At 40.6% G+C, this 23,824-nt stretch overlaps 2 protein-coding genes across 2 annotated transcripts; both read left to right on the top strand.

Moving 5' to 3' along the window:
* Positions 1–668: 668 nt before the first annotated feature.
* On the top strand, positions 669–3,656 carry LOC131231470 (pentatricopeptide repeat-containing protein At5g08510). Its single transcript, XM_058227671.1, has 2 exons — positions 669–1,667; positions 2,642–3,656. The coding sequence occupies exons 1-2, from the start codon at positions 732–734 to the stop codon at positions 3,242–3,244; spliced, it is 1,539 nt and encodes a 512-aa protein (XP_058083654.1). The 5' UTR covers positions 669–731; the 3' UTR covers positions 3,245–3,656.
* A 4,783-nt stretch (positions 3,657–8,439) lies between these two features.
* Positions 8,440–16,751, top strand: LOC131231380 (uncharacterized). Its single transcript, XM_058227547.1, has 5 exons — positions 8,440–8,695; positions 10,560–10,666; positions 12,293–12,437; positions 15,181–15,375; positions 16,393–16,751. Exons 1-5 carry the CDS (start codon positions 8,471–8,473, stop codon positions 16,639–16,641), a joined length of 921 nt encoding a protein of 306 aa, XP_058083530.1. The 5' UTR covers positions 8,440–8,470; the 3' UTR covers positions 16,642–16,751.
* The last annotated feature ends 7,073 nt before the right edge of the window (positions 16,752–23,824 follow it).

Below are 23,824 nucleotides of genomic sequence, written 5' to 3'. Positions count from 1 at the left end.
TTTCTTGCCGCAATGCCAACACCCATCTTTGTCTTTCGGTCTCTTGGACTTTTTCTCTACTTAGAACGTCCGTTTTTATTGCCTCCTGTGTTTAGCGATCTTCATCTTCCTTCAACGTTTAGAGCATTCCCTGAATCTGAACAATAACGAGTCGAGCCAGTCCACGAGTTCAATACGGTCACGAGCCAATTGGAATCCATTGGCATTGTTTTTGAGGATGAGGTCAGGGCATTATTGATCTAAACATGTCGAGCTAGTCCACGACTGGTTTAGCGGGCCACTCGACCGGTCGAGTAGATCACTCGATTGGTCGAGCGGCCGTCCAAATGTGGCTCCACATCTCAACAGCCCACCTGACTTTGGGATCTCCCTGATTTTTAGAATCCTATCCTATTGTAATCTTTCAAAACAGATGGACGCAGTGGATGGATGGAGTGGATTTCTCATAGACATTGTGGGCCCCACAGAGCTTCCCTGTACATCAACTTCTTGACCGCCGGACACGGACAATTGGCGTCCTAATGGCGTACTGAATATACTAAGGTGTGGTCGACTTGAGCTCTGGAAATGCTTCTGTTTTGGGTTCATGATATAAAATTAACTGTTAAAACGGATAGACGGCGTGGATGAAACAGATACATCACAGTGGGCCCCACATAAATTACACAGTACGCAATCCGCTTCCTCCCAATAGAAGGCCAGACAAGTAAAGCGAAAATAGAGGTTTTCTAATGAAGCAGCTGAAGGAAATCCACGCTCACACCCTTCGCAACGGCATCGACCACACCAAATACCTCATCGTGAAACTTCTCTCTCTCTCAAACATCTCATACGCACGCTCTCTCTTCGATCATCAGCTCATTTTCCCAACCACGTTCCTCTACAACAAGCTTCTCCAAGCTTACGCCTCCCACGCTCTTCCCTACCAATGCCTCTCCCTCTTCTCTCAGATGCTCTCCCACTCCTCCACACCTCCAAACACCTACTCCTTCACCTTCGTTTTCACCGCCTGCGCTACCCTCCCGTCGTCGCCCAAACACGGCCGAGCGATCCACGCCCTATTCCTTAAGATGGGTTTTCGATTCGACGCATTCGTTTTCACTTCGTTGGTTGATATGTACGCGAAATCTGGGGTTCTCGAGTATGCACGTAGGGTGTTCGACGAAATGCCTGAGAGGGACTTGCCCTCTTGGAACTCAATTGTAGCGGGTTATGCTAAGTGGGGGGCGCTGGCGGAGGCGAATGAGCTTTTTGAGAGGATGCCTGGGAGGAATGTGGTTTCTTGGACAGCGATGGTTTCTGGGTACTGTCAGAATGGGAGGTTTGAGGAGGCAATGGAGGTGTTTTTGATGATGGAAAGGGAGGCTGGGGTGAGGCCAAATGAAGTGACGCTGGCGAGTGTCCTTCCAGCTTGTGCGAAGCTTGGGGCGTTGGAGTTGGGGGAGAGGATCGATAGGTATGCAAGGGAGAATGGGTTCTTGAGGAATGTGTTTGTGGCAAATGCTTTGGTTGAGATGTACGCCAAGTGCGGGAGGATTGACAAGGCGCAGCGAATGTTTGAAGAGATGGGCAGGGGGAGGAATCTTTGTTCTTGGAATTCCATGATCATGGGTTTGGCTGTTCATGGGAGATGGAAGGAGGGTTTGGAGCTTTTCCATGAAATGCTGGTGAGTCTCTTTTGTCAATTTCTTATCTGTCTTCTCAGAATTTTGATATTTGCTGAATGGGTAGGGGATGTTGTTGAGAAAACTCACCTTAGCACACTTAATTTGGACACATAACACAACTGTACATGATCCAGTCCGCTTGTCATGTACAGTGGATAGGACACGGTAGAAAAATCTCACAGATTGGTCGACCTTAGTCTGGCCCGTGATTTACAAAAAGACGGTAAAATAGAACATTGACAACCGGTTTGCATCGAATTTGAAGAGGCCATCAGTTGGATGGATAGGATTGTCCAATCCGTGCGATTTACAAACATCCCTCCGTGCACAATGTACACATCCAATAAATGGTCCAGATCAAGGACCTGTTGTGCCACACATCCAATTTGAACGCGATACATTGGATAAAGAAATGGATTTTTTTTTAATGCCCTAGCGGAGTGGGATGATTTGCACAAATGAAATAAAAAGTTGCACATGTTGCATGTAACTTTTAACTCAAATTAAACCATCCGAGTCATTGGCCCAACTTTAGATACACGGCGAATAAAAAATTACAATGAACCAATGTCTTAGCTGGCCGATTGTTGACATCTATTGGACAGTTCGAATAAAAATAGCCAAACATTCTGAATTCAACTAACAAATGTCTTCTAATGAGATGTTAATCATTAATCAATCTGATTTTCGGGTTATGAGTATTGACCTATCTATGATGGGGTCCACGATTTTGATGGTTTGATTTGAGTTACATGTATGCCGCTTAGACAGTTCTACTGAATGCAAGCACATGGCTATCATGCTCTACTAATGTATTAAATAGCTTCCAGTAAAGAATTGAGTGCACTGTACTAGGCTCATCTTAGATTTTCCCTTTAATCACTTGTTCTATTTCTTATGTTTTAACATGTTTATACTTCTTCTCTCTGAGACTGTTTGCTCACTGCTCATTTGAATTTTTTAATCAACCCTAGGCAAGTGGAATCACACCCGATGATATTACATTCGTTGCTGTTCTGTTGGCATGCACTCATGGAGGCCTAGTTGACCATGGTTGGCGATTTTTTGAATCTATGGAGAAAGAGTTCTCCCTTAGTCCTAAATTGGAACACTATGGCTGCATGGTTGATCTTTTGGGACGGTCTGGACAGTTAGATGAAGCTTATGCTCTAATAACAAGCATGCCCATGAGTCCAGATTCAGTAGTATGGGGGGCTCTTTTAGGAGCTTGCAGTTTCTATGGCCATGTTGAGATGGCAGAAAGAGTAGCTGAGTTCCTCTTTGAGCTGGAGCCATGGAATCCAGGAAATTATGTGATTCTTTCGAATGTTTATGCGGCATCAGACCGGTGGGATGGGGTCGCAAAGGTGAGGATACAGATGAAAGGGAACCAAATGAAGAAGGCAGCAGGTTACAGTTTTATCGAATCAGGGGGCATTGTTCACAAGTTTATTGTGGAGGATAGATCACATCAAAGATCTGATGAGATCTATGCATTATTGGACGAAGTTATGGCGAATATGAAGCTTCTTCGATACTTTCCCAATTTGGATTCCGAACTCGAGAATTATGAGTAAATGGAGACATGGTTCCAATGGCGTTGCTATTTCAATCTTTCTATAAGATTAGGAGTTGGAGTAACTGAGATTGTATCTTTTGAAAAGAACATAGAAAAATCCTGGCGGGTGAAGCTGAAATTTTCACAAGCAGAGTTACTACAAGAAAGATTTCTGCACTTAAGGGTAAAAGAATATGCTTCTTTTGTTGAAGAGATGCCATTCAGCAAATGCACATAAAGATGGGATAAATACAAAAAAGAAGAAGAAGAAGAAGAGCAAACAGAGAAGTGGAAATTTTCATGCATTAGCTCAAATGGAGTTTACTTGAAGAAAGATGTTCTCACTCAAACAATGGAATATGCTGCTGTTATTAAAGAGAAACACCATTCGATGAATGCCACTTGAAGCCATGATTGAAAAGAGCCAGTGCCATTGAAGAGACAGAGGCAATGGTGTTTTTCAATGTAAGGATGTCCTTGGAGAGATGGAAAGGGTGGCGGCTTTTTCAGCGGGGAATTCCAAGCACAATCCCCTCTATGGGCTGGACTGTGCGGTGTGGAATTGAATTGAAATCTAGAAATTTCTAGATTCGAGAAATTTTGAAGCTAAACTCTCTAGAGGGGGAAAAGAAAAAGAGGGGAGATTATAGATAAAACATGTTTAGATCAATGGCAACAGATGCTAAGAAATAATATATTTTTTTCTCCAAATTATTCTTCATAAAGTAATGAGAGGAGAGTTAAATGCCCAAGCTGCTTATATAGCCTTGAAAAAAATAAAAAAATAAAAATCAAACCTTGAATGCAAATGAAAATGACTGATAATAAATTATCTCCACAATCAGCTCTCTAGTGAGGGAGTTTTAGCCCATTCTTTTACTTATGCAATAAAACACAAACAAATAACTAAAGAGAAATAACCCAGTTTTTAGCAACAAATCTGCTCCCAAAAGTCTGTCCTCCATAATATCCTGGAAGACATCTGATCAAGGGCCATTTTTGTCTTAGGTTAAAAGTTGATCTCCAATGATCCATCCCCCTTGCAGCATACTAGGATCTTCCTAATGGCTTTCAACCTCTGGTTTCCATAATGGCCTGAATGATCAATCAAGAAATGCCTGATTGTAGAGGGCGCATGGCTGTGAATGCTATATACCATGCGCCTAAGGTCCATTTGGATGCCTGTAACTTTTTAAGTTATAAAAGAAACTTGCACTTGAAATGAGTCTTGGGTGTAAACTATTTACATGTTGTCTTGCTTGGCTTTAAGTTGTAAAGTACTTATAGGTTATCAGTTTTCCTCATTATTGAATTATTTGCATATGGGCCCACCTGATGATCCACCTCAGGGCCATTTTATTTGGACCATTTGTTTAGATTTTCAATGTTACGGGTGGGACCCATTTGCGATTATCCAAACCACCGATAGATGGACCAGATGTTTTGCCATACTGGAATAATCCTAACCTCGGTGAAGAAACAGCAAGAAAATAAGTTATTATACTTTTTCCAGCGCAAGGTTAATGTGGGCTCTCTCTTGTAACCATGAAAATATTTTCGAATTAAGGAAATTTTTTTAGAGAAGTGTACTTATAGAGTAGACATCAAATCGAATGATTTTTGTAGAGTAGTGTAGTTATTAATTTTGATTAGGCAAGACTACGGGCTCGGTTAGCTGGCCTAGCCCCAGTGACCTGACCTTGTAGGGTTAGGGCTTTTGGCCCGATGGCTGGGCTCGTCTAGGCTAAGGTCAGTGATGAATCAGTGTAGCCGTTGGCCTGATATAATCATTAAGTGGGCCACTATCATAATGGTTTGATGATGGTTTTTAACGATTCCTTATTAATATATACATGTATTTTAAACAAATACAAGTCTGTTGTCATTTTTCAATGATACAGACTCTTTATATGTAGGATTTAATGTGGAGGATATCCCTCCCCCATCAACAAAAAAGAAGAAGAAACCCCCTTTAATTGGGCGTATTAGAAACCGTTAATCACTTAATTATTTTCCTTGTAGGACTAGCCCTGGGCCCAGTGCGGCCCATCAAGGCTACGACAAGGGCCAAGCTATTTTCAACCCGTTAGGGCCAGGACCGGGCTAAGGCCATGGCTTGAGTTTTTAAGGTTGGGCCAGGTTCCATTGCAACCCCCTCGTCAGCCCTTTCTTTAACTTCTATCATAAAAATGCAAAACAAAGAATCTGTGAAAATCATTTCATTTTCTGGCGATTTTCGGTTGTGAAAAGGGTTGTTTAAGATAGAAAATATAACAGTGGCCCACATTGTATACCTGTTGTGTGGATATGATGAGATGGTGGACGAATAGATCTGGAATCTGGATGATGTGGCTTTTCATTCAGGACCGTCAATCAAATTTCTGTTGATGTGGATGTAAATTAGTTCAAAATAAAAAATAAAAATAAAAATGGATGATCCTAAAGGACGTGGATTGCCGTTCAGGAAGCCAGGTGGGGCCTACCGTGATGTTTGTGAGAAATCCATCCCATCCATCCGTTTTGCCTAATCATGTTAGGACATGGCCCAACAATGACGCAGATCCAAAAGGGGAACGGATTGCCTGTGACCCCGGTCACAGAGATATCTCTATGCCTAGGGCTGTATGGGGTCCACAAAGATGTACGTGACAAATCTACTCCGTCCATCTGTTTTGAAAGACCTCAATGGGACAGGATCCAAAACTCAGGTGGGCTACACCAACAAAACAGTAGGAACAGCAACGTCCACTGTTGAAACCTTCCTGGAGCTGAGCATGATGTGTATATACCATCCAAACCGTTCATAAGATCATTACCACTGAGATAAACTGCAGGAACAAATATCATCCTGATACAAAAACTTCTGTCACCGCCGGGCTTTCAATCCCCACTGTTTCGTGTGGTATGGCCCACATGAGTTTTGAATCTGTCTGATTTTTAGAATCCTTTCCTATCTTTGTCTTTCAAGATAGATGAACGGATTGGATTTGTCACAGACATATCTATGGCCCCACATAGTTCCGAGCATCACAGGCAATCCACTCCCAGCCAAATAATGAGCGTTCATTGACCGTTGTTTCGTTTGGTGTGACCCACATGAGGGAAGTCAGAAGTGGATTGCGTAGCTAAGCCTACTGAGTAAACTGTGGGGCCCATCATGATTTTTGTATTTTATCCACTCCATACATCCATTTAAACAGATAATTTTAGTGCTTGAGCCTATAAATGAAGTATATCCAAAGCTCAACTGATTTTTTTTTTTTTTTTTTTTTGTTTTTCCTTCATCCATGTCCATGTCTTTGTGATCTTATGAACACGTTGGATGACAGATAAACCTCACTGTGGCCCTAAGTAGGTTTCAATGGTGTAAATCATTATTCCCACTGTTTCCTCTGGTGTGGTCCACTTGGGATTTGGATATGCTTCCATTTTGGGCTGAACCCCTAAAATGAGATGTAGAAACGGATGGACGGCCTGGATAAACTAATACATTCACCGTGGGCCAACAGAGTTTACTTACTGAGTAAGCAATCCAATTTTCTACAGTTGGATTTGCCTGAATTTTTATATTCCTATCCTATCGTGGTTTTGCCAAACTGATGGACGGAGTGGATTTGTCACGGGCATCTCTGTGAGCCCTACATTGCTTCCGACCCCATGAACTTCCGGTGTCCGGGCATTGGAGGGGCCACCGACCGGCAATACGCGTCCAATTGTCGGAAACGGATTGGCTACTCCCCCTGCCACCAGCCATTGGCTGGTGGTCGGTGCTCTGTGGGCCCCAACATGATGTATGTGTTTCATCCATGCCTTCCATTTATTTTTATAGATCATTTTATATGTGAAATAAAAAATGAGTTACATCTCAATTTCAAGTGGACCACAATTCAGGAAAAAGTGTTGAATGAACGTTGACCATTAAAAATGTTTCGGGGCCATAAAAATTTTGGATCAAGCTGATATTTATTTTTTCCCTTCATTTGGATCTTTATGACCTAATCAACATGTTGGATGTCAAATAAACAGTACAGTGGGCGTTAAGAGAATTTTAATGGTGGATATCCAATCATTATTGTTTTCCTGTGGTGTGGTCCACCTAAGATTTATATCCATATAAATTTTGCATCAAGCCCTAAAATGATATGTAAAAATGGATGAACGGAATGGATGAAATAAATACAATCATGGTGGGGCCCACAGAGCACCGACCACCAGCCACGGGGCTGGTGTCAGTGGGAGTGGCCAATCCGTCTCCCCAATTGTCAGGTCTTAAAATACGTGTATACTTTGCAGTTATGTTGCACACCCGTATCATATCCACACGCGTGTGGGAGCTCTTCTCATCCACACGCGGTACACGTGCCAGTGCAAGATCCGATCTTTCCTTATAGTTGCACATAACTCTTGGATTTTCTGACTAAAAAATGAGGTTTTTCACCGAGGTGGGCCATAACATACAACTGATGGATAGAACAATATTTCCCAACCGTACGTTTCTTTTTTAATTCTTTGGCTCACATAGTTGATGAACTAGGCTGATTTTTAGGATAGAAGATATATACTTTGGATTTCACCTGATGGAAGGTTCAGATATTTCACATGTGTTCGATGTCGGCACGTATGCCTGCGTGTGTGTTGCGAGGCTAGCACACACGTGTGGAATTAGCAACCCGTAGTACCCGTTACAAAAGCTGACTTTCCTACCCTTTAATTTTTCAAATTTTGAATGGACTTAAAGGTAGATTATACGGTGGAGCAGGAAGAACCGTAACCGTAATATGGTAGATCCATATCTCCACAGGACACGTGGCAAAGTAATGTGAAAATCATGTCCGCCCATATGCATATACATAGCAGGGATGGTTTAAATCCCAAATATAGCCTCTATTAGAAATTTTAACCATGTGATATGTGCCCATTAAAACGACGGTGGAAAAGAAGAATAGTTAACGGTCAAATATGAAGTGGGATAAACTGTAGAAAAATCAATGGATAGGATTTTCCCATATGTTTTAATTTTAAAATATAAGTAATTCATCCTGCTTCCATCACAGCGGTGGACCCGATCGACAAAGTGCTTTCCAGGTGTCATGTGTGGAGATGGCTCTACCATGCTACGGTTCTTCCGAATCTACTATATCATTTCTGAAATGAAAAGGGTTCTGCTTCTCTCTATAAACACACGAAAGCTCTCAGTCAGTGACTACGCGCCCCCCCCCCCCCCTTCTCTCTCTCTCTCTCTGCAATGGAAGAAAGGAAAATGGCTCTTAGATCTCTCGACAACGCTCTCCCAACGACGCCCGAAAGGCCGAAGAAGGTAGCAAAGGTCACGCCGTCCCCCATCCGAAATCCTCCTGATTCCGGTGTGAACGACGAAAACGCGGCGCCGACGACCGTTGTGGACCCCACCCCTGATTACATCACTTCCAAGGATCTCAAGCCCCTTCCGGACCCAGAAGCAAAAATCCAAGTAATGTCTTTCTCTCCTTTCCTAGTTATTGTAGATTTTTCAGACTTGAGTTTATTGCTTCAAATGCCAGAGAGAGAGAGAGAGAGAAGGAAAGAAAGAAAGAAAGAAAGAAAGAAAGAATTCTTTGGGTTTTTTGTTGTCACTGTTTTTTTTTTGTTTTTTGCAATGTTTGGAATAACTGTGAATTTTATAGAAATTAATTGCTTTTAAATTGGGAAATTTTACCTAGCCCATTTTGGATTGTGATGCCTAAAACCTACTAAATAGTTGGATATTTACCAAAACCTACCCAATGTTTAAATTCCTCCAAAGCCTACCTATGTGGTTTTAGGAAATTTCTCTCTTATTTTTGTTTGTGTATGTATTTCTTGATAGGTTTGCAGATCACTGTGTCATTTCTCTCTCTATAAATAAAGAACAAGGGGGAGGAAAACCCAACCCTAATTTCTCAAAATTCAGGTGGTAAGTAAAAGATTATCTAATACAAAGCAATAAGGTCTAAAATACACAACTCCTGTCAGAAAGTTTTTTTTTTTTTTTTTAATTATAATAGAAAATGAGATACAATAGTGACTTGAGTTAGACATTTAAGTCTAAAATGTGATACAACATCTTAAGTAGAAGTTATACAGACCATAAATTAACATAAGTATTTCAAAAGAAACTAAAATAAATAATAAACACAAATAAAGCAACATATATAAGGTGTCATGTCCTTCTATTTCTTCTCTCCAGGGGTAACCATTTGGAGATGTAATGTCTTTTTTCTTCTTCAAACTATGTACAAAAATGACTTTGTCCTATAATCTTATTGTCGGTAGTGGCGTATCCGGTGTCCGATCGCATGAACATCAACTTAGCGGAAGCGAACTTGAACCGGGCGTATCATATTACTTTTGCGGTGATGACTCAAACAAACTCCTAACGTATGTTTTCTACAAGAGAACGGTGAAACAATCCACCCCTATAGCAACTCCAGATGTGATGGAGGCCCACACAACGACGAATGGAGGTCGGTTGACTCTAGTTAATGGTGGTGCGAAGGTTGTCATACCTTATATAAGAGGAAAACCAGAGAGAGAGAGAGATGATTTTGGAATATTCTTCAGCATACACAGTCTCATTCTAAATATAGCTTCACCGATGAGATCCTTAACACTTTAGGCATGAGATCTTGCCCAGTATTAAAGCAAGAACCTTGTATGCCAGCTAGTCTCTTAGGTGTTTTATTTGTAGCCCAAAACGTGCAAGCCAATCTTGGACTCGCCACATGTGTAGGCGCTTCGGTGGGCCCCACCACATGGGGTCCACAACCAACAGCTCCTACTCGCCCATACACGAGTGGCGTTTCTCATCTCTCGTAAGGCACGCTCTTAAGTGTTTGGTACAGTGTCATATTGAGCTATGAGATGTGCGACCATTGGGAATTCTTCTAAAGTCGAGAGAGCGCCATATTAAGCTTCCTTCCAGCTAACATGGAACATCTCATCTCCACCCTTCCTTGCCTGTCCTAGACCCATCTAGTCACACTTTGTTCTAAGTATCTCCCAATTCCTCTTGAGTTTCTCGACCCAGGTATGCTCCATCCACAGTAGGGTTCAACAAATGAGCAACTATGGATCTTGTGCATGTGTGCTTTTGCAAAGATTGATTGCTTAATAGTTAACTTAGATTTTAGCATTTAGCACTAGATACTCTTTCAAGTTTTCTTCTTCTTCTTCTTCTTCTTTTTTTTTCTTCTTGTTCTTTTTGTGCATGTGTGTGAAAAGGTGTCTTTTTTAAGTTATTTTGTTCATGTGTATTTTTTTTTCAAGTTTATTTTGTTTTTATTTTGTTAGCTAATCTTTTGTTTTTATATTTACAGGGTTTATTGGACGGGTTAGATTCAAAGGATTGGGTGAAGGTGTGCAAGGCACTAAATGATGCACGCCGATTGGCTCTTTACCACTCCTCTCTTCTGCTCCCCATTATGTAAGACATTTTTCTTATTCTATCAAAATCATCCAATCCTCTGTATTTCAAAAAAAAAATCCAAATCATCTCATCTTCAATTACCATCCTTAGAGCCTTCAAGAGATGAAACATCTAAATGATTCAAGAAAATACAATGGCTCACACGTGTCATTACATCGCTCACATGTATGAAGGCATAAAAGGATGAAAAAATTGATCAAAGGTCCACATTTAATATGCATGCTACATAAACTAGATCTTGCACACTCTCGCCACATTGTCACACACCGGGGAGTCAGATTTGGAGGGCTATTCTGGGAGTAGCTATAACATTTCTCAAAAAGAAATAGTCCATTATGTAGTGTGCAATTGTGATTAACCACCTTTCAAGGAGGTGCTAGCCTTACCAATCAGGTGAGCCACATGTGGGGGGAGACGGATGGAGATAATTCTGAGCAACAACCTCTCAAGGAGATGTTGGCCCTACTAAGCAGGTGTGTCTCATGTAAGGGAGTTAGATTTGGATGGCTACCCTACAAGTACTTATAACAACTCTCAACTATGAGTGGTCTATTATGTAACATGTAATAGTGGTCCACCATGTCTCAAGGAGGTGTTAGATCTACTTAAGTAGGTGGGCTGTCATGTTCCAGCCATGTATTATACACACCATTTAACTAGTATGTGATGTGGTACTTTGGAGTTGTTAAGGTAATCCTTGTCTATCCCTACAAGGTTGCACATTGTTATAGCAACCGTGTAGCATGTATGCTGAGGTTTATTAGGAGTTGCTTGCTTGTTAAGTTTGGGTATTTTAAGATTGCTATTTGAGTTAAGTCGCCATATTAGGGATCTTCCTCCATAGGCTTTATATATATATATATATATATATTTATATATATATATATATATATATATATATATATATATATATATATATATAGAGAGAGAGAGAGAGAGAGAGAGAGAGAGAGAGAGACACATATATACAGGGAAATGGTACTATAAGGTCGACCTCATGGGAACTTCCCGTGAGGTTGAGCTATGTGGGCCCCACCGTGATGTGTGTTGAACATCAACACCGTGCATTTGATGGGTCCCGTTTAGGTTATGGGATATCCCAAAAATTAGCCTTATACGGAACTCAGGTGGACCATGCCATCTAAAACCATGTGATGACCTGCTTAAAACATATAAAAGCACTTAGTTGGGGCCACCTGAGTTTTGGATGCAACTGAAACTTGGTTTGACCCCTCATCCAAGTGGGACACTCACAATGGATGGGGTGGATTTGTGAGCCACAGCTCATTGGGCCCAATAAATGATTATGAATGTTTTATTGGGAGGATAACCCCTCTTAACTGTTGTATGTGGTGTGTGTGTGTGTGTGTGTGTGTGTGTGTGTGTGTGTGTGTGAAGTGGTTTGCTCTTTGTTTGTTTTTATTTTTTATAAAAAATATCTTAGTCTTTCTCAAGTGCTCAGTTGCCCTTTCCCTTCTTCTCTTCTTTTATGATTTTCTTTTTCTACCATTGGTGCTTGCTTCACATTTTTAGTTACAAACCATTGTGTAATGCGACAACAAGTGCCAACATGGATGTGATTACATATGGGCATGAACTCAACAAGATTCACATGTCTTACAGGGATAAAGTTATGTTGGTGATGGTGAAAGCTATGAAGAACCCAAGGAGTTCATTATGCAAGACATCCATTATGGCTTCTACTGATATTTTCCAAGCCTTCGGCCATCTCTTACTTTCTTCATCGCCTGATGCTTTTGATCATTTGGTAGGTATTCCATCCTCCCTATTTATCTCTTCTATATGTAATGCCAACAACTTTTGACATTTTTGCCCTCCCAATTAGTCATGGGAAGGGAAGAGGAACTTTCTGTCTTTTCATTCATGTAGGCCTTCCCCAAGGGCATTCTTGTCCTTTCCACTCCTTTTGAGGAGTCACCCGCACCCACTTATCTTCTTTGCGTGTAGGTATGGAAGATGTAGCATTAGGGAGCCCGTGCAAGGTGCAACAAAGGCTCTATGGGACCCACTACGATGAGTATATAACATCTACTTCATACATTTGTTGTTCAGGCTCATGTTAGGGTGCCAGTCCAAAAATGAGGCAGATATAAAAGCTCAGTTGTCTTACTCTAACAGAGTATGAATAATTCCCTTGTTACAATCGCTCCTCCATTCCTCTTTCCATGACTTGCAAACTGCTTCCCATCTCCACATGAATTGCACGTGCCATACAGCCTTACCCCCTAGATATTTATAATAAGATGCCCAAATTTGCATTGTCCAAATATGGTCAATCAAAATCCAAAATGCATTTGACAGTAGGGGAACTAAAAACTTTCGAATTGAGATTCATTTTGGATTTGCCACCCATCATATTTAGGCATTGGGAGATATGTGTGTGAGCATTGTCTTCCCTTATAATTCATTGAGGACTTCTTTGGTGCTTGGGATTAAGTGGGATTAGGTGGGATGGAATTGGTTTAGTGCAATAATTACGTGGTGTTGGGGTTTGTCTTGAAATCCCATGTTTAAGAGGACATTCTATTCAATGTTTGGAATGTTAGTGTTGAAAAAGCAAATCCTACGGTTTACTTTGAAATCACGTTTGGATTGAACTGTGGAAGCAACAAAAGCCCTATATCTGTCGAAGACACTGTTTGGAAATATCACACACCACCGACCTTCCTAATGTGTTGATGTCAACAAGTTTTGTGGACCCCACCATGATGTATGTGTTATATCCGTACTATCCATCCATTTTGTGAGATCATTTTATGGCATGGACCCAAAAATGAGGAAATCCAGAGCTTACATGGACCACACCAGAAAGCAATGGGGACAATGACACCCACCGTTGAAACCTTCCTAGGGCTCATTGTGATGTTTATTTGCCATCCGACTTGTTCATAAGGTCACACAGACCTCGATGAAGGGAAAACACAAATATTAGCTTGATCCAAAACTTTTGCGGCCCCCAAGAAGTTTCGATGGTAGGCGTTCAATCCCCATTGCTTTTTGTGGCGTGGTCCACTTGAGCTTTGGATCTGCCTGATTTTGGGGCCCATGCCCTAAAATGATCTCAAAAAACGGATGGATGGTCTGTATATATAGTCCATACATCATGGCGGGCCCCACAACTTGCTGACATCAGCGTACTCATTCGCTGGATCCACACAATGCAAGGGGCAGGATGGACTGGGTATTTCGAATTTCAAATGGATTTGGGAAGCCTCTCACTACGGCGCCTAATTCTGAAAGGGATTACAAGGTTCGTTTTCCAAAGCATATGAAGTTTGATACCTGTTGGAGAAAACAAACATGGCGTGGGGTTTAAATGGTGGTATTTGCAATTCAATGCCATTTACTACCTTCTAATACGCTGAACCAGACAAGCCCTGAAGTTACATGAAATTTAATTTAATTTTTTTAAAATAATAATAATAATAATAAAGATCTTACTGGGATCATATAACACCTTTCTTATGGTATAGATTTTGGAAACAAGAAACAACTTAGTGTTTGCAAGCATATTGCTTTTGGAAACAAGAATTTTGAAGGCACAAAAAATGTGTTGTAGCATACAACCAGTTATAGGTGATCAATCTTCTTTCCAAGAGGTCTTGTTCCAGACCTCTTGTGACCATAGTCCCCTATGTGTGAAATGAGATCTACAAACTTCTTCTCGTTGGAGAGGTTGGAGCTTTTGGGGGAAAGTTTGGAATTTTAGAGAGTACCCCAACAAGAGCATGCCTAGACAGTCGAAGAGCTTGAGAGAGTGTTCTGAAAATCTCAGCTTCTTTGATGATTGATCAAGCCCTAATGTAAATGCAGGGGCAATTAGGGGAGTGGACCCATAGGTGGTGGAAGTTTGGAATTTTAGAGAGTACCCCAACAAGAGCATGCCTAGACAATCGAGGAGCTTGAGAGAGTGTTCTGAAAATCTCAGCTTCTTTGATGATTGATCAAGCCCTAATGTAAATGCAGGGGCAATTAGGGGAGTGGACCCATACGCGGACAATCGGTGATGCTATCCATTGCTTTTGTGAAATGTCCTTGTAGGTTATTTGCTAAGCGAAGAGGAGAGTTAAAAAAGGAAAAAGAAAAAAATTGTTTACTTTATGCAAAAACTTTCATAGCAAAGTCATGCTTGCAAGGAGAGAGAATGAAGGGACAAATCCGGAGAACATGTACCAAGTGCGTCCACAATGATCAGGCGGGTCCCTCAATGAACATGTCCTGCCCCAAAAATCAAGCCAGTTCATTAATTGGACATGGGCCACACAAGAGAGTCAAAGGTAGCATGTCGGCCATCTTTTTCTTAACCATCCATTTTCTTTTCGCATGCACACACGCTCTTCCACTAAGCAGATTGGCCTGATCTCTCAGCTGGGGCATGTTCACGGTTGTCCGGACCTAATGAATGGTCTGGATGCACACGTTAGCATTTCTTTTCATTTTGTCAGGGCAGGGTTCTGCAAGTTGACTAAAACCACATTGCTACAATGCAGCTACTGCAGCTCTTGCTGAAGGCATCTCAAGACAAGAAGTTTGTGTGTGAAGAAGCTGAGAAGGCACTCCAGGCAATGACTGCCTTTGTGCCGCCACTTCCCTTGCTCCAAAAGCTCCAGACCTATGTTAGCCACACCAACCTTAAAGTAAGGGCCAAAGCTGCTGTTTCCATCTCCAACTGTGTCTCCAATATGGTAAGAATATCATTGCATTTCTCTTATAGCATGGCATTGCTGTATATTTTCCTTGTGAGAACGGGTACCCTTTGCTCTAACACATGCTACCTTGGGCATGACCTGCTGAAAATGTGCATGAGCACACCTCCATGTGTCCACATGAAACTTGCGATGGGACATCCAGGTGTGGCTGGTCCAAAAATCAGTCATTCAACTCATCCAAGGGTTCAGATTATGTTTGATGGGGATCATTGTTGTTTCTCAAAACTGTCCATTGTTTTGGTAAATATGGCTCTCCTGATGAGTGGCCAGAAGCATGCCTGCAGGCACCTCCATATGTCCACACGAAACTTGCTGGTCCAAAAATCAGGCGAGCCAACTCATCCATGGGGCCACACTATGTTCAATGGGACCATTGTCATTTTGGTAAATATGGCCCACCTGATGAGTGATCAGGCCTGATTTTGGCCATGTTATCTGCGCTGTGCCTTGATTGATATAACATCACCACACAGATGCAAAGTTTGCTCATATCAGGCATCCACTGTAGGTACGTCGTACGGCATATCAGTCCAAATCCTCCAAATCATGAGCCCCACTGTTTTTCAAACGATCCCAGCACGCCTGTTGATGGACACTATTCTAATCAATATTGACCATTGCTTGATGTTTGCTGGCCCATTTGACTCTGTGGATTTTTTAAATGTGCACCTCAATGGGACACTGGCCTTAATGATTAGTGGACCAGGGATTTATATTCTGATCAATGTGATTTTTGGGCCATGCCCCATCAGCCCACAGTTGGATGGTCTGGATTGTGATTGCCATTTCCCCCCTGTGGACATGTATGCTGTTTTTATCTTAAAGAGACTTGCATTTCCTTTTTAGTGGACCAGGGATCTATATTCTGATCAATGTGATTTTTGGGCCAGCAGGGCCCACAGTTGGATAGTCTGGATTGTGATTGCCATTTCCCTCTGTGGACATGTATGCTGTTTTGATCTGAAAGAGACTTGCATTTCCTTTTTACTGCAGGCCCTTCAAGGGATGAAAGAATTCGGATTCCTTCCGCTGATTCGAATGGCGGCAGACTTGCTGAATGACAGGCTGCCTGAGGCTCGGGAATCTGCTCGAAGCATCGCAAATTCAGTCTATGAGGTGTTTGAAGCAGACGATGAAAGGAAAACGAGCGAAATGTCATCTCTTGAGTCGTGGCAGAGCCTGTGCTTGTCTGGTTTGCCACCCATTTCGGCACAAGCAATGGTTAAAATAGTTCCCCAGTAGTGATAGTTTTTTTTTTTTTAAAAGATGTTCTCTCTCTAAGGTTGTTTGGGAGTGGTTTTTTACTCATGTAAAATTCTATTTTACATGGGGCACAAAACATGATGAATGTGAATGTATCTCTCTCTCTCTCAGTTCACATTCAAGATGAAAAATTGTCGACCTTTGTATGGCTAAGATCTCTCTCTCTCTCTCTCTCTCTCTCTCTCTCTCTCTCTCTCTCATGTAAAACTCTATTTTACATGGGGCACAAAACATGATGAATGTGAATGTAAATGCCATTCTCACTTGTAGGCAGCAAATCAAAAGGTTGAGACTCTCTCTCTCTCTGTTCACATTCAAGATGAAAAATTGTTGACCTTTGTATGGCTAAGATTCTTCGGTCAAGGTCTCTGATGCAGGACGCATGCATGTGGCTAAATGATGAAGTAAGATCAATCAACAAAATAAATTAAATAATCAAATTCACAAATCACACCAAAATCATCAATTATCTTAATAATCTAACATGAAACTATGAATAGTTTATGCCACAATTAACAAACTACACCATGCATGATCATTGAATGCTATAAATTAGGATATAAGAATGTAAGAATACGCAAATACTATAGGAATAAGTTTATTTCAAAAGAAAATGACTATTACTACCTAGGTTTTGCTTGATTGGAATGTATGCTAACATAGAGTTTAGAGAAATTATGGGAAAATGTGAAATTAGGATTTAGACTATTTAATTAGCTTAGGGATTTTGGGGCATGGGTATAACTTGAGAAGAATCAAGGATTTAAGTTGTTAGAGGTTTGGGGTTTTAGGTTAATTAGGGAAATTTGGATTTTAAGGTTTGTGAATTTTGGAATTAAGGATTTTAGAAATTGAGGATACAGAGTTTAGGATGGGATTAGGATATGGGATCAATGGGTTTTGATGGGGGAAGCAAGGGATTGGCGGATTGTTCGTATGGTCAGCCTAGGGACTCATACGTGTGTGTTGTTAGCTAGGGTTTTGGGGTCCTCAATAATTAGGTTCGACTCGGGTTGAAGTTGGATGATGAAAAGTTATTTATTTATTTAATTATTATTATTATTATTATTATTATTTAGATGGTTGTGATGGTTTTGGATGGAAATGGAAGAAAAAAAATATAGTTTTTGAGAAAATACATCTTCGTGGATAGAAGGAAGATGATGGATAAGAAGCATTGTACCTCCATTGAATGGAGAACAGAATCACACCACAGCCAAGCTCCAAATCATATGGAGTATTATTCAAATCACATAAAAAAAGACAAAACACAAAGTTCTTTTTTCAAAATAAAGGCATTAGGGCTTCACACACCCCATTAAACCAAACAAATCTATTATAAATAATATATGAATTCGACAGAGCAAAGACTCTCACACCAATCAAATCAAACAAATCTATCAATTTATTTTATCTCAGCCTATCTTAGGAATAACAATAATCAAGTTGTGGTAATTCTTAGCTATAGTCTTTAGTTGAAATCCAAATCTACGGTCATTCGTTGGATTTGTTCTTTATCTAATATCACACAATTCTTTGAAGAGGCACATTATTGCAATTGCTCTTAGTGATCGATTGTAAGTTTTCATTTTGTGTGATTACATTGGTATGATGAAAGATCCCTTCTTATGGAAGGCACAAAGCAACCCATCTTCATAGGAAGAACCTCACCCTCCGATTATCGACCGATCATTATAAAATCCTACAAGTAATTGAGTAAGTGATTGATCTTCTCATAATATGGTCATATATGTTCATATTGGACGCATCTACTTGTTTTGGTGCTAGGGTTGAAGTTGATTGATTTTAATCAAGCCACTTTGTCGATTCTAGCACGCTCGACCACATTACACGCGACAAGAAACAAACCGAGCGTTAACATTTTTGACAACCCCCAGTCCACAAACTACTTAGTTGCCGTAAATATTCATTATGCATTAGTCGTACAGTAATTTTGGCGAGCGCCAGCATTTTTGGCACGTCCAATGAGACTCTGATTATGAGTATACTTATTAGTGCATTAAATCATGAGCCAAAAGACATGTTCATCAAGCACCTAAGCAGTTTAGGTTTGCTACCGAATTCAATAACCTTATCATTAAACCCGGATAGGGTATCCTCATATCAAATTAAGCCTGTTGAGATTTTGTTGGCCGAAATGATTCATATGCAAAGAGTAATTTAGTATATTGTTGAACAAACACTAGTTCCGGTTGAAACTTTTGGCAGATAGATAGCCAATAATGCCGAAAACATGAGTCAGATGATGGCTCTCTTTGCCACAAGAACACTTGTGGCACCTCAATAACAGGTCGATGCTAGTTCTGTTGGAGATTTGGCACTGGCACCACCAGTACAACCCGTGGCGTCAACACCACAACCGACACTACGGGTATCTATTCCACAACGAAATCACCTCTTCCAATAGAGGAAGTGTGGAATCTTCCGCCACTTATTGAGTTTAGGGGGCCAGAATGAGAGGTCAAGAATGTTGTTCCTAAAAAAGGAAACGATGATATATATGGGGGGCGATCCTTCATTGGGAATCCACTGTATCATGGAAGACAGAACTAAGTAAGCTTTGAACTACCTCCAATGGCCGAATATCGTCATTTGAATCGTGATCAAATTATTCAAATGGTTCAACAAGTAGTAGGGCAATTTATCTACTATATTACTACATTGGTCAACCATAAGCCCTATTGGGAATAGATTAACTAATAATCTCCTCGTCACAACCAATTTTGCCGTTTTTCGATCAGGACGGCCGAGTTTGATCAAGATGGTTGAACTTACAGTCTCTCAATTAAGATGGTCAAGTTCAACTAAGAAGACCAAATTTGTCATTTCTCGATCAAGATGGCCGAGTTTAACTAAGGTTGCTGGAAAGTCAGCTAGAATGCAAGATCACTGGGTTTCCATAATCTGTTCAGCTCAAAACTTTATACATGGCTCGAGGACCAAAAACTAACCGTACACGTAAAATTTCAGCCATTGGATCCCTCTGGAAGTGGCCCAACGGACAGATCAGTCCCTTTAATCGTTATGTGGGGCCCGCCTGATATCTGGATATGCTTCAAAATTGGTCTGGACGGTTTAAATGATATGACAGAATGGATGGACAGAACGGATTTCTCACGACCATCATAATGATGGCCCATGAGCTTCACATGTGTACAGAGTGTATGTGCACTCAACGTGCACCGGATTGAGAAACCCGCAATGCAACAGAGCCCGCCTCTGTTTACAACAGACGGACGAACTGTCCGTCCGCCATCTTAGTATGGGCAACCAACAAGATGATCAGAACCGTCCATTTGTTTCAGAGGGTCAAACCGACCGTACATATAAGGTTTTTCCTGATCTATGCTCGCATACACAGGAGAATACTGCCCAAACGTGGGACGGACGGCTGAATGAAAACATCCATGGACCACACCGATTTTGATCCAAAAACAGTGATTCGCGCCTGGATTTTCGAGCTGCAACGAATAGACGGAGTGGATTTTACAGAAAAACGATGTAGTGGGCCCCACCGTCAGCACTGCGCAAATGGAACAGGCCCTGTTTCGCAGCCGGACGCTGTCCGGTTGGCCGATGAAAGGATCTGATCCGTTCATCGTGAAGGCCGTCGAAAACCATCCCAAGGGATGTTAATTCTTTGGAAATCCTTTGAAAAGAAAGCAGGAAAAAAGAGTCTTCTGCACTGCCTTTCGCTATGAAAGGTGTTGTATGCGCGGCCTATCTGCGTAAAAGCTTCACACGACGTCCGATTTTCACCGACTCCAGTAACCCTTATACACTTGCAGCGGACCTCACCATTATTATAAAAGAAAAGGAAGGAGGGGAGCTTGGCTTGGTTGGAACGAGAAGACAGGAATAGGAAAGGGGATTCTTTCCTTATTTTCTTTTTCTTTCTTTATTTTTCTTTGCTGTTATTTTTTCCTTTCCTTATGACTCTTAAGGATTTTAGCCTAATCATGGTCGGCTAAACCTCTTAGCTAGGGCTGAGAGGTGAAGCCTGTAGCGAGATGGGAAATTCTATTTCATGCTTTTAATTTATATTCATGAACTGATTTTGATTTTAGTTGATTATTAAAGGAATGTTTTTCTTAGTCTTTAATGGTCTGTTGTGACTGAAATTACAATGGGTCTGCAATGGCTTTGAATATTTCTTTTTCCCTTTTGATGTTTATGATGTCAGTAAGCCCTATTGTTCACCATCGTCTCTTGGGCATGGTTAGATAATGGTACCCTTCCTAACTTTCATGCATTGTTGATTGGTTGGTAATTAGTTTAATTCTGTTGTTTGATTCGTCTCTTGGGCATGGTTTGATGATGGAATCCATTCTGATTCATATACCTTTCATCTCGCGAAGACTAAATCAAGTAAGTTTAATTTAATTTCCATGATTCTTGATGCAGGTATAAGATCTCCCTGATCTCTACAAGTGGATCCTCTGAATCCCTAGTTTCCTATCTCTGATTTCTCTTAAGTTTTACATTAATCTCTCACCATTATTCATCAATTTATATTTGATTTAGATTTCATCGTAGGCTAGTTCTATTTCTACCTAGTTTCAGATTACGTACAGGTTTCAGTCCCTTGGGATTCGACCTCGGTCTCACCGAGTTTATTACTACATCACAACCCTATACTTGGGGAGTGAACAAGTTTTTGGCGCCGTTGCCGAGGATTGACGGTTACGTTTTTCTAAGATTAGGATTTTTCTAACTTTAGGTTTAGTTTTTCTGATTTTTTGAACTAACTTGTTTCCTGTTTTGTAGGATCCTGACATAAGTTTCTAAATTGGTAATTCCTTCCTAATTTCTCTACTTTTTCTACTTTTAAAATTAGGATTTGAATTTTAGAAATTTTCTAATTCTAGTACTTTCCTATTTGTAGAAATAGTTTATTTTTAGAAACTTTCCTCTTCTGTTTTGGAAACTAAGTTATTTATTTCCCTTTTTAGAAATTTTTATTTTTAGTAACTTTCTAATTTTAATTTTTTTTAGAATCTAACTTTGTTTCCTAATTTATTTTTAACTTGTAGAATTTTTGTTTAGAAACTAACATTTCTATTTTGTAGGCTTTTAAGATAGAAATTTCTAATTTGGTAAGCTCTTTCTCTACTTTTTATTTTTAAGTTCTCTTTTAGTAATTTACTTTATAGTTTAAGACTTTCCTAATTTATTTTAGAAATTTTCACTTTCCTTTAGGAATTTCTTCTTTTAGAAATCAGTCTACTTTACTTTAAAGGATTGTTCTTCTCTTTTAGAATCTAACTTATTTTGTTTTATTTTGGGTTTTTAACTTAGGGACTCCAATTTGGTAATTTCTTTCCAACTTTCTTTTTCTTTCTAGATTTTCTTTTAATTTCTTAGGATTAGGTTTTAAATTTAATTGAGTTCTGTTAGTGTTTCATGCCCAAGTGGGCCCGTGACAACACTCGACGTCTCTTGATCAAGGAGGATTGGTTGAGGGGTTGACTATCCATCGCAGACTAGACACCACTCGAAATCCCCGGAGTTAATAGTTATGGTGGAAGACCAACCTCCTCTACTTCCACCCGGTGGAGGATACCCAAGATGACAATGAGGTGCATCGTGCACCCCGCCTCATACTTTACGAGATTATCTACAACCGGGAGTGAGTACGCCTCATGCATGATTTTTTTGAAAACATAAGACAAATGGACATCAAGCCAGAGTTATCCAACTCCTTCCCCAATTCCTGAATCAGAAAGTCCATATTTACATTTGAATGAGTACGATGAGATTATAGCTACATTATATTTTCCTAATGTATCTGAGGATTCAATCAAAACTCTTTCCTTTTTCCTTAAAAGAGAAGGCTAAGACGTGGTTACATTCACGCGCCCTAGATCCATTGGCACATGCAGGAAATGGACCTCCAGATGAGCTCCGTTGGCCCGAAACAGACAACTTTTGGCGATAACCTAAGTATACCATGGCCCTGGGGCCATTGACATCAGTTCTGGGCCTATATAAGGGCCTTAATCCACCCCTCTTTTATTCCATACGAATTTCCTAACCCTAGGAAAGAGAAGAGAGAAAAGAGAATGAAAGAGTAAGGAGAAGAGAGAGTGTATGAAAGTAGTTGCTAAGATTCGTTCCCGCCACTCCAAATGCTAAATCACTTCTTCCGTGTCGCTATACCGGCGATTTTGACTCCACTTTTGGATAAGGAATCCTAACCCTAATCTGCTTTAGGTATCCAGATAGGTAGATCGGTGAAATAGCTAACCTATTTCATTATTTAGGTAGTCATTGTGCCGTAGACAAATGTGTAGTGTTCGAACTAAGTTCGATACGAGTTTACCGACGGAAGGTGCGGACTATAAACGTTTAGGTTATAGTTTTCAAGGCTTTCAATGTCAGTTAATGATTTATGACTGACTTGATTTGCTATCACATATGCTTAGATGCGATGTTTTCCACGTATTATATATATATATATATATGTATATATGAACTATGTTGAAAATAATGCATTCCATGTGTTTGTTTAAATATTTATATGAATATGAAATTATCCCATCAGTCAGATGCACCATTCCATCGTGGCCCTAGGTCTCAAAAATCAAGTCAATACGTGACTTGTGTGGGCCACACCACATACAGAAGTGGAGAGGGGTCGTGCACCATTAAAACATTCATAATCATTTTTTGGGCCCACCGAGATGTGGTTTGCAAATCCAGCCCATCCATTATGTGTGTCCCACTTGGATGAGGGTTCGGACCAAGTTTCAGACGCATGCAAATTTCAGGTGGACCCCACCGACTGCTTTTATATGTTTTAACGGTGTCTTCACATGATTTTAGATGGTATGGCCCACCTGAGTTCCGTATACGGCTGATTTTTGGGATATCCCATAATTTAAAGGGGACCCATCAATTGCACGGTGTTGATGGTTGACACGCATCACGGTGGGGCCCACACAGCTCGACCTCATGGGAGCTATCGTGAGGTCGAGCGCATAATACCTTTTCCCTATATATATATGTGTGTGTGTGTGTGTGTGTGTGTGTGTGTGTGTGTGTGTGTGTATACATATATATATGAACTATGTTGAAATTAATATATTACATGTGTTTGTATGAATATGGAATTATGATTTTGTGCTTGCCGTGATTGCTA

The sequence above is a fragment of the Magnolia sinica genome, chromosome 17 (assembly GCF_029962835.1).
Source record: "Magnolia sinica isolate HGM2019 chromosome 17, MsV1, whole genome shotgun sequence".
Taxonomy (NCBI): domain Eukaryota; kingdom Viridiplantae; phylum Streptophyta; class Magnoliopsida; order Magnoliales; family Magnoliaceae; genus Magnolia; species Magnolia sinica.
Note: the sequence above shows the minus strand (reverse complement) of the source record. Positions and strands in the feature narration are given on the sequence as shown.